Genomic DNA, 11,503 nt, shown 5'->3' on the forward strand with positions numbered 1-11,503 from the left:
TCAAGGGGGAGGAAGTGGGACCAGAGATCCGGTGGACCAATCGCGGTCCCGAGCATCGGAAGTGGCTAATCAGAACCCGCCGGGGGGGTGGAGACTCCGGCGCTGGAGTGAGGTGAGCGAAGGGAGGAGGACTCGAATGGAACTCTCGCCAACGGCTGACGCTTCAGCCGGGCTCACCCCGTGCAGCTGCATCCAATCACACTGCTTAGGCTGGAGATAGAGCCAATCAGATTCAACTAGGAGGCGGGGACGCCGGCGCTCAACTAAAAGGGATAGGGGCCGAGAGACCGCCAGCCCCAGTCCTCTTCTAATGAAGACCAATCGTAAGCCAGATACAGGCGAGTGACTGTCGAGAAGGCCAATTAGATTCTCTGGAGGGACCTTGGTCCCGCCTCTTCTCTGAGGGACGGCTCTACCTACCAGTAGCATGGGCGAGAAGGCGGTCCCTTCGTTAAGGAGGCGGGTGAGCTAGAACTTTAGAACTGAGGTAAAAAAATGTGAGCGCTGCGCGCGGGTTGGACGGGGAGCATTTCAGGGGCAGGAGTAGTGCGTGCGAGCTGTAGGTGCTACGGAGCGAGCCGCTCTGAGGCCGTGAGGTAGACGGGAGAGTGTCGGGCGCCCCGTTCGCAGAGGGTCGTCGCGGCCTGAACGACTGTGAAGGCCATTCCGGCTGGGGCGGCTGAGGCCCTGCGACGGTCTGTGTGGAGCCCGGGGGGGGGGGGGGGGCGGGGGGGGCGGCTTCCCAGAGCCTGAAGATGCCCAGCTCAGCCCCTGGAGAGAGGGTTCCAGGAGCCGGGAAAGCCTCGAGGGCTGCCGCCCGGCCTGCCCGCCCAGCCAGAGGAGCGCGCCGGGGCAGGAATTGTGATGACAGGACCGGGGGGTTAGGCTAGAAGGGGCCGTCTCTCATCCCGAAGTCCTCCATTTTACAAATGTGGAAACTGAGGCGGAGGGAAGTGGACGAGCTGGCAGGAGCAAACAGCAACGTGCTGACAGCTGGCACCAGAGCCCCAGGCTCCCCACCGCGTCAGCTTTGACGGTGGGCTTTTTCTGTCCTCGCCCTCCTTGCCACCTGGGGTGAAGTGGAGTGAATAAAGGGGATCCGGAAATGAGAGCAAGCTGACTGTGCTGCTGTCTGCCGAGAGACCGAACTTCCTTTTAGATGCCTTGGGGGCCGAAGGAGTCCATCTTAGGATGTTAATAGTTGCCTAACCACTCACAAGTCACTTCTCAGACGCTGACATTCCTAAACGATTGAATTATTAAAATTTCATCTTAGGCCTAGCCGGCTTGGCTCAGTGGATAGAGCGTCGGCCTGCGGACTGAAGGGTCAGGTTCGATTCTGGTTAAGGGCATGTACCTTGGTTGTGGGCACATCCCCAGAAGGGGGTGTGCAGGAGACAGCTGATGGATGTTTCTAACTATCCTTCTCCCTTCCTCTCTGTAAAAAAATCAATAAAATACATATATTAAAAAAAAAAAAAAATTTCATCTTAGGTAATCCAGACCAGCTGTTTCCTAGGTCACCGTGAGTAAGGGAGCTTGATTGGGTGGGTGACAGGCTGTTCGCCCAGTAAACCAAGTCTGTAATCCTGAGCGGCTCAGGGCTGGCCGGCCAGGACTGGATTCCCGTGAGCCCCTGGGAGAGCCAGCGACTGCTTGGATTTATTGGTGCAGGTCTGTCCCACCTGTGCAGACACAACCCCCATTCCTGTTTCTCATAAATATCACTCCCCACCCCAAGACTAAGTCTTAAGACTCTGGGAAATATCCTAAGCTTTCAGAGTAAATCTAACCCTTTCTTCCGCTGTAATAGGCCGCCTTTCATACATACAGTCATGTTACTGACCCAGGAAAGCAGTCTGCTTTTGGATCTGTATTTTGCATGAGACTTTAAAGTCTGTGTTGAATTGCACTGACTTTCATCTGGTGCATGCTTTTGTGAGAAAGATGGTCATTAGCAGGGTCACCCTCCCCCTCACCTGGCAAAGGAGTCTATACTTTTTTGGGGGGAGGCGGGGTTATACTTTTGAGCTACAAATCCTCTGGAGGCCCTGGCCTGCAGAGATATGAAGAATTCACCAGTGTTTCTCTATAGTAGTTAGTGCTTAAAGGGCCTCAAGTGGAAAAAAGCTCCTACTACTCCCTGAAAGTAAAGGCATCATCTACCAGGAGTTCACACTGTGTTTCTCCTGTAAAATGCATATCCCATGAGCCATTGGGTTGCTAGAGCTGAGCTAGAACTGAGGAGCTAAGACAGAAAATCCCTGCCAAGCTTGGGGAAAACAGGTCACAGTGGCCAGGCAGTGAGGTCACAGAGAGGTTTGTTTGCCCAGGACTCCATGGGGGAGGGGCCTAGGAAGCAGAGGGGCCCTAGAGGTCCCCCAAGCCCAGGCAGGGGACATGGTGTGGGAAAGGCAGCAGGGACAGGGCCCAAGACGAGTGCCAAGGGGCCTGGAGACATGAGGACAGGAGCAGGGAGAGGGCAGTCAAGATGGTGAGGAGAAGCCAGAGACAGAAGCTGCAAAAATTCACCGGGCTGTGAGGATAAGAGGAGAGGCTTGGGTGGGGGCAGTGTCAAGAGAAGGGCAAGAAGAGGTCAGCAAGAGATTTGGGGAGGGGTTACTTGGAGAAATTGGAATAAGGAACAAGGACAGGGAGGAGTGAGCCATGGATCTAGAGAGAAAGATGGGAGGATTTGACAGCACAGAGCTGGAAGATGGAGCTATGAACCCCCAAAATAGTAGCTAATGAAAGACAGGCTGAGAGAAGGGAATAAAAAGGCATGATCCTCATGGAACCCCTCTGCTCCCCTTTTTTCTTGGGTAGGTGAAGCGGAGCTGCCCTTCATGTGGCCCAGAGCTTGGGGGTGAAGAGAAGAAAGGAAGAGGGAACCCTATTTCTGTTCAGTTGTTCCCCCCAGAGCTGGTGAGTCCTTGAGGAGGGGCAAGTATTAAGAATAAAGGACTGGGAGGGGCCCCCAATGACCCCTGCTTTCTCCCTCCGCCCCTCAGGTGGAACATATCATCTCATTTCTCCCAGTCAGAGATGTAGTTGCCCTCGGCCAGACCTGCCACTACTTCCATGAAGTGTGCGATGCTGAGGGCGTGTGGAGACGCATCTGTCGCAAGCTCAGTCCTCGCCTACGAGAGCAGGGTTCTGGAGTCCGTCCCTGGAAGAGAGCTGCCATTCTTAACTGTACACCTTCCCCAGAACCTGTACTTCCCTTTGCCTCTGACCTACCTTATTCTGGGATTTCTCCTGCTCCAGAGAGTTTCCTGATGACCTCAGCATTCCCAGCCAACCTTCCAGGGCCCCTTTCTGTGGAAGCAGATGTTAGATTCAAACATGCCATTGAGTACTTCAAGTCTCTAGAACCACCTTCTGATAGATGTCCCACCCAGAGCCCCCATTACTAGTATCCCTACCATGTCTCCTTCCATATTCAAACTCTTCCAAATCTTACCCCAGAGACATCTTCTACTCCCCAAACTGCAAGCTTCCCCTCCTGTAAACCAGGGTTTCTCAGCCTTGTCACTACTGAGGTGTTGGACCAAATAATTTTTTTAAAGAAATATGTTTTTATTGATTTTTTAGAAAGAGAGGATGGGAGAGGGAGAGAGAAAAACATTGATGAGAGAGAAATATTGATGGCTACCTCCTGCACACCCCCACTGTGGATTGAGCCTGCAATCTGGGCATGTGCTCTGACCCGGAATCCAACCGTGACTGAGTGCATGGGATGACACTCAACCAACTGAGCAACACTGGCCAGGGCCCAAATAATGCTTTGATGTGGGGAACTATCCTGTGCATTAAAGAATGTTGAACAGTGCCCGTGGGCTCTACCCACTAGATGCCAGTAGCACCTCCCTCAGTTGTGACAACCAATGTCCCCTGAGGGATAAATTCTCCCTCAGACTGAGAAACATGCTCTAAACCCCCCTTCCTTTCCAGGGAGTCCCTGTCCGCTTCATCTCACATAGTAGAGATTAAGAGAGATCTGGGTAGCAGATGGAGAGCTAGGGGTGAGGGAGAGTTACTGGTCTTTCTGAGTCATTCTTTTTCACTCTTTCTTCCTCACTCCTCTGGTTCTTTTCTGCGTATTTATTATATGTCCCTTGATGTCTCCTGTTTCGCATAAATATCCTCCTCCCACACCAAGACTAAGTCTTAGACTCTGGGAAATATCCTAAGCTTTCAAAGTAAATCTTCTTAATGCTATGCAAGTTTGGATCAAAGAAGTGCTCATTTAGAAGCATGTTTATGGCCCTGGGCTGAGGTGGGCCAGAAAACTAACCTTCAGTCATTGGGTATAATTAAGGATATCCTCTAAGCTCTGCATGTGTCCTCTGGAAGGGGTTCGTTTCCCAGTCCTGGGGATGGAGAGGAGCTAAATAGCAGGATATCTGAGAAACCTTGTTTGCCCAAGCTCTGATTCATCTCCCTGGTGTCATCCCAACCCCTTGAACCTTCCATATCCTTCCCTTCTCTAGACACGAAAGGCCTGTATTTCCAGGCATTTGGGGGCCGCCGCCGCTGTCTCAGCAAGAGTGTAGCCCCTCTGCTAGCCCATGGCTACCGCCGTTTCTTGCCCACCAAGGATCACATCTTCATTCTTGACTATGCGGGGACCCTCTTCTTCCTCAAAAATGCCCTGGTCTCCTCCACTCTTGGCCAGATCCAGTGGAAGCGAGCCTGCCGCTATGTTGTTTTGTGTCGAGGAGCCAAGGACGTGAGTAGCAGAACTTTGGCAGCTAAGAACCCACCCAACCTCCAGGGACCCAGGGCCCACATCAGAACTGAGGTGTCCTCCTCAGGACAGCTGCCTTCCCATACCAGGGACTGGAAAACAAGTCCCCATTTCCTAGCTCCGTACCCAAGTATCTCATCTCCTACCCCAGCCTCATTCCACTTCAAGCTCTAGATCCCAGACACCTTTGTCTTTTCCTACAGTTTGCCTCCGACCCAAGATGTGACACAGTTTACCGTAAATACCTCTATGTGTTGGCCACTCGGGAGCAGCTGGAAGTGGTAGGCACAACCAGCAGCCGGGCCTGCGACTGTGTTGAGGTCTATCTGCAGTCTAGTGGGCAGCGGGTCTTCAAAATGACTTTCCACCACTCCATGAGCTTCAAACAGATTGTGCTGGTTGGTCAGGAGACTCAGCGGGCTCTACTGCTCCTCACAGGTGTGGCTTTGAGCAGTAGTTTACAAATTGTTTTCTGAAGATTCTTCAAGACCTGCTGCAGGGGATGGGAAGGGAGGCCTCTCACACAGGGTTCTGAATGCCATCTCAAACCAAATAGCTCTGCTTTTGTCTGTCTCCTACTCTAAGATTTTGCATATTTCAACTACAGTCCTCCGCTCTACCAGCTGAGCTATCGAAGGGATGTGATTTTGCATATTTCATATATGCAAAGGGCCCTGCTTTAAATTCTAATCTCCCCAACCTCCATACCAGGCACCTCACTTTATACCCTATACTGCCTCCCTATACCTAACCACACTCCAGACTTCTTAATGCTGTGTAAGGCCCTAAATCCCCAGACATCATTCCCAGCATTCAGACTGTATTCTGCCAAATCTACTAGGTTTTCTCTCCATTCATTTCTCACACTGAAAAGGACTTCCCTGATTTATTTTTGGTGTAAGAGGCTGGAATCTGGGAAACATGAGACCACTCTTTCCTTATTTCATCTCTACCCTTTTTCTTAAACCCCACTCTAAGATAGTAATGTTTCATCCTGTATGGCTTAGGGCAGTGGTTCTCAACCTTCCTAATGCGGTGACCCTTTAATACAGTTCCTCATGTTGTGGTGACCCCCAACCATAAAATTATTTTCGTTGCTACTTCATAACTGTAATTTTGCTACTGTTATGAATCGTAATATAAATATCTGATATGCAGGATGTATTTAGGCGACCTCTGTGAAAGGGTCGTTCGACCCCCAAAGGGGTCGTGCCCCACAGGTTGAGAACCGCTGGCTTAGGGGGTCTATTGGGAAGTTAATATGGATATTGGAGGGTTCCTTCTCCCACATAATTGTCTGCTTCCTCCAATCTCCAGAGGAAGGAAAGATCTACTCTTTGGTAGTGAATGAAACCCAGCTAGACCAGCCACGCTCCTACACAGTTCAGCTGGCCCTGAGGAAGGTGTCCCGTTGCCTGCCTCACCTGCGTGTGGCCTGCATGGCTTCCAACCAGAGCAGTACTCTGTACATTACGGGTAAAGAACCACCTCCCTTTTGCTCTAGGACCTAGCCTTGGACAGATCTTCCAGATACCCGCAATCATTATTCCAGCTCCTGTGGTGGACCCCTAGGGCATCCTAGTAAAAAGATGTTGTTTAGATTTCCAGACATCATAGCTGGTGAATTCTAGTGGGTGTGAGACTCCCCAGATCTTGTAGTTTTCACCCCAGGTGGGGCCTTATCCCTAGGAAATGGGTGCCCAAAGCTGCTGAGCTGAGGGCACCCGACCCCCCAGATGAGGGGGGAGTGTATTTTGAGGTGCATACCCCAGGGGTGTATCGTGATCTCTTTGGGACCCTTCAAGCCTTTGACCCCCTGGACCAGCAGATGCCACTTGCTCTCTCACTACCTGCCAAGGTAGGATCCTGGAGGGATGGGGCAGATCATTACAGGAGGGACTTGAGGGGTTGAAAGGTTCTGAAGGTCTGAAATATGAGCAGGAATCAAATGATTGATCAGGGAGGGACAGGGGACCCAGAGAGATGGGTGACATAGAGGGCATGACCAAAAGAGAGCCAGGTTAGTGGCTGGGAGGTTTTGGAGTTCAGAGTTCCTCTGGAGGGAACTGAATGCCCACCTCCCCTTTCTGTCTTACCCCCTAGATCCTATTCTGTGCTCTTGGCTACAATCACCTTGGCTTGGTGGATGAATTTGGCCGAATCTTTATGCAGGGAAATAACAGATATGGGCAGCTGGGAACAGGGGACAAAATGGACCGAGGGGAACCCACACAGGTGAGACTGTTTCCCAGCAGTTCTAATCCTGACCCCCTTCTTTCAATTCCCTGACCTCTCTGGATCTCTCCACTTCTCTAATTTCCATAGAATCCACTTTCTATGCCCTAGGAGGTTAAGCCAACCAGTGTGTAATGCCCATCATATTTTGCATGTCTTATCCAGGGTTGACACAATGAAGTTTGTTCTGTGCAGTGCATGCTGTAAGTGTAGGAGGAATTTAGTGAAGCAGGGAGACCTGGGTGGGCTGGAGTAACAAGAAAAGGTGAGATGTGAGCAGGGCCTAGTGGGTTAGAAAGGATTCAGGTGGGACTAGGGAGAGGTGCCTGTGTAATAGGGATGAGGACAAAGCTTACACATAACGGACAGTGAAAAGGCTGGCCTGACTGAAGGAGGGAGGGTATTTTGTAAATAGTTGGATATGAGGTGGTGTATAAGTGGGTGTGAGCTTGGAGAGGTATGGATATGGGAAAGAGTCATTTCGGGTTCCAGAGCAACCACACGGATGACTGAGAACAGGTCACCTGGCCAGAGTGCACAGGAGACTGAGTGAGAGGCCCACTGGGAGGCTGTTGAGTGACAGGAGCATTTAAGACAAGGGCCTGGGGCTGGTACACTGAGAATAGAAAGGAGATATTGAGATATATGAGATATTTTTTTAAAAAATGAACAGGCTCTGGGAACTAATTAGATGTGAACAAAAGAGTGTAGGACAAAGGTGGCTCCGGCAATAGTTCCCTTGAAGAAAAATGGTATCAGCAACAAACATGTGAATTGGAAGGGGATGCTGCTTTGAATAAAGAACACAAATTTGGACTTTCTTGCAGTGAGAGTAGGACAGTAAAGTGGAAATATCTCACTGGCAATTTGGTTCCAAATTGGAAAAAAAGTTGAAATGACAAAAGTAATGATAGAGGAGTAAACCTGGGTAGGAGCCACCATTATAGGCAGAGGGAATGAAAAAGTTGTCACTGACACAGGAGGCATGCCCTGTTCCAGAAGCCATGGGCACAGGAAGTTTCGAACAGGATGAAGTGATTAATGGTGACAGTGACGATGTAGGAATATACTTTACTGACATGGAAAGATGGTCATGCCATATTTTTAAGTAAAAAAAAAAATGTGTGAAATGGTTTACATAGTAAGATCCCATTTTTGTTTAAAAAGATAATTTACACGTACAGTTGACCTTTGAACAACACAGGGGTTAGAGATACCACCCACCATGCAGTCAAAAATCCTCATGTAACTTGTTGGCCCTTCACATATTTAGATTCCCAATTAAAAATGCAGTAGACCCTGGACGGTGTTACCCAGTGGTTAAGCATGGACCTGTGAATCAGGAGATCACAGTTAGATTCCCAGTCTACACATGCCCCAGTGGTGGGGCCTGCAGGAGGCAGTCGATTAATGATTCTCATCATTGATGTTTCTATCACTCTATCCCTCTCCCTTCCTCTCTGAAATAAATTTTAAAAAATATTTTAAAACTGTTTTAAAAAATATAGTAGACCCTCACACAATACAGATTTGATTTGTACAGGCCTATGCATAAGTGGCCTGCACTTTAAATCTGGGTCAAAGTGGACCTGTGCAGTTTAAACCTGTGTGGTTCAAGGGTCAACTGCATACATTTGTATAGGGAGCAGTGAAGAAGATCCAGCAAGAAATTAATAGTGGGTGGTGGGATTTCCAGTGATCTTTAAATTAATTTTTGCTTGCCAGTATCTTGTAGTGTTTCTATAATGACCATAAATTACTTATCCATGCCTTCAAAATAAAAACGCTCACATTGTCAAGAGAAAACATGCAGGAGAGGCCCTGGGATTTGGCAGCCAGCAGGTCAAGTGCATTTGGAAAACATGTCAGTAGCATAGTAGGGAGAAAAGCCAGATCACAAAAAGGTTCAGGAAAGACTGGCTGTAGTGAGAACAAGAATGTGGTCAACCTCAGACTGGTCATGTAACCAGTTCTTCTGCCTAAAAAACAGAGATAGGAAGCAGCAGAAATCAGGAGAAAATATTTTAAAATAGCCGTTTGAAAAGATAATATGAAAAACTGAAAATATTAGAGAGAGAAGGTAGGACTACAAGGAAGGAAATTCCTTTCTGAGGGCTAACCTAGAATTGCAAAGGAGAGGTTGGGTCTTTAAGCCTTGGGAAGATATTCCTCACCCTGAGGCTGGAAAGCTGGATGAGAGGTTGGACTGGCTGAGGTATGTGGTGTCAGAATGAGAGAATAGACAGCAGGCCCTGGCCTCAGGCAAATAACCTATTTTCTGGGAAGCAAAGATGAGGAACCAGCAGAAGTGCTAGAGCCCATTGGTCAGACTGGGGCTTCACGAGAACCAAGGAGGGAGAGATTGCTGCTGGTCTTCATTCAGCAGGAAGACCTGGGGAAGGTGTGCTGGGTCCCATTTCTTCCCTCTCCTCATGTCCCTAGATTCTGCCCTGAGCCTTCTCTGACCTGGGCCCCCAGTCCCTTGGTGTATCCCCCTTAGGGATCCTGGCCCTGTATCCTCAGGTGTATTATCTGCAACACCCCATTGCCCTGTGGTGTGGCCTCAACCACTCCCTGGTGCTGAGCCAGGGCTTGGACTTCAGCAAGGAGCTGCTGGGCTGTGGCTGTGGGGCTGGAGGCCGCCTCCCTGGCTGGCCTAAGGGGAGCGCCTCCTTCGTCAAACTCCATGTCAAGGTCAGAGCAGGGTCAGGCGAATGGGCAACCAGGGAGGGCAGGTAGCCCACAGGATTCTGGCTGTGGCTACTGTGGGGCCCCAAGGGCCCCGTTTCCCCAATACCACCCACCTCCCTTTTCTGCTGGGCACCACGGCTCCTGGCTCTCTCTCCCTTAGCAGATCCTGCTGGTACTCTCTGACCTCACACAACCTTGGGGTTCAGCCAGCCAGCTCATTTGCTGGCTCAGGGCTGGTCTGAGGGGGAGGGACACAACATCTGGGCTTTGTGGGAACCCCTCAGTAAAGGCCCCACTCAGCCATGCCCCTTCTCTCCCCCAAGGTCCCTTTGTGTGCCTGCTCCCTCTGCTCTACCAGAGAGTGTCTCTACATGCTGTCCAGCCATGACATTGAGCAGCATCCCGCCTACCGAGATCTACCAGCCAGCAAGGTGGTGGGGACCCCTGAACCCAATGCAGGGTCCGGAGTACTCCAGGACCCTGGGGGGACAGCTTGGGCCTGTAAGGAGTACCTCAGCCAGATCTACAGTTGCTCCACGTTGCAGGACCGCATGGAAAAGATGAAGGAGATCGTGGGCTGGATGCCTTTGCTGGCTGCACAGAAGGATTTCTTTTGGGAGGCTCTGGACATGCTACAGAAGGCTGCTGGAGGGGTTGGACAAGGCCCCCCAACACCTGAGAGCTGACCCCCCTCTCCTAGTCTTACCCCTGGAGGGAGAGTCTGGCTCTGGGCCAAAGGCTAAGGAGAGATGGAGTGGTAGCAATGAACACTGTGCCATGGGAAGGGGGATACAGTGGGGTGGGGACTGCTGGACATGCCAGGGTGGGGAGGGAACTGTTTTGTAAAATGTTTGGGGGCTGCCCAGGAGGGGCCTCCAATCTTACTATCATGGACAAGAGATTTGATGGACAAATAGAATAAAAGGCTGACGTGAGGCCTAGTTTGGGACCCTGGAGCCTGGGAGGACAATGGGGCACGGAATGGGGGACCCGATGCCTAGCTCAGTGGGTAAGGGAGGGCAGGAGCATAGACAGGGTCAGGCAGAGCAGCAGCTGCTCAAGCACCTTCAGCTTGCTTTCCCCTTCCACGCCCAAGACCTGACCCAGTCTTCTTGACAGGAAATCCTAGCCCTGCCTTCTGGAACAACATATGCCAGCGGTCGCCAACCTTTCGGACCTCAAGACCACCAGTGGTCATATACTATTTGGTGCCCCCCACTGGATCCTCATATTCCCATTCTGAAGAAGTCATTTCTGACTTGTGACAGTTTTCTATCCCTTTTCCTTCATCCCTGTGAAGTCAACCTCCCTCCTCTCTGCTTTCTGTTTACCTCCAGATCTGATCTTATATGTCCTTTTCCCCTACTTTTTACTCTGTCCTCCTCTTCCTGCAGAAGGGAGACACTCCCTTTATCCACATGCCATACCTCCCTGCCCCATTCCTGTACCTCCAGATAATTTGGGAGAAAATGGGTAAGCAGAATTCTTTTCTTCTTGGCCTAGTCTAGCTTGGGGATAGAAGATAGTGGAAATTTGAAGCAGAAAGTAAGTTGGAGCAGGTCAGGAAGGGGGTGAATGCTTAAAGGTTGGGAGTCCAGGAAAGGGCTTTCTCTGGGTGCTAAGGAAGCAGCAATGGAGAGGATCATGAGTGGGCTGGAGCGTCCTGGGGAAGGATCAGGGCTCTGTTCACAAGATGCTTGGGCACTGGACAGAATGGGCTTCCAGATGACATTACTTGATGCCTAGGTTATGGCTGAGGTCCTGATGCTCCCTCAGCCCTTCATTGCTCCTCCCATTACTTAGGTCAATATTTATGTGTCCTGTACC

The 11,503-nt window shown here is 50.5% G+C and overlaps 1 protein-coding gene across 1 annotated transcript; it reads left to right on the forward strand.

The window, feature by feature from the left end:
• Position 1: 1 nt before the first annotated feature.
• FBXO24 (F-box protein 24) lies at positions 2–11,481 on the forward strand (the record flags this gene model as incomplete). The annotated part of the gene is made up of 10 exons (XM_036309992.1): positions 2–112; positions 2,827–2,925; positions 3,012–3,195; positions 4,494–4,732; positions 4,954–5,188; positions 6,068–6,226; positions 6,487–6,608; positions 6,854–6,985; positions 9,509–9,679; positions 10,000–11,481. Coding segments are annotated over 10 exons (1,815 nt in total), but the record flags the coding sequence as incomplete, so codon positions are not given.
• Between the last annotated feature and the right edge of the window lie 22 nt (positions 11,482–11,503).

The sequence above is a fragment of the Myotis myotis genome, unplaced genomic scaffold (genome assembly GCF_014108235.1).
Source record: "Myotis myotis isolate mMyoMyo1 unplaced genomic scaffold, mMyoMyo1.p scaffold_m19_p_5, whole genome shotgun sequence".
Taxonomy (NCBI): domain Eukaryota; kingdom Metazoa; phylum Chordata; class Mammalia; order Chiroptera; family Vespertilionidae; genus Myotis; species Myotis myotis.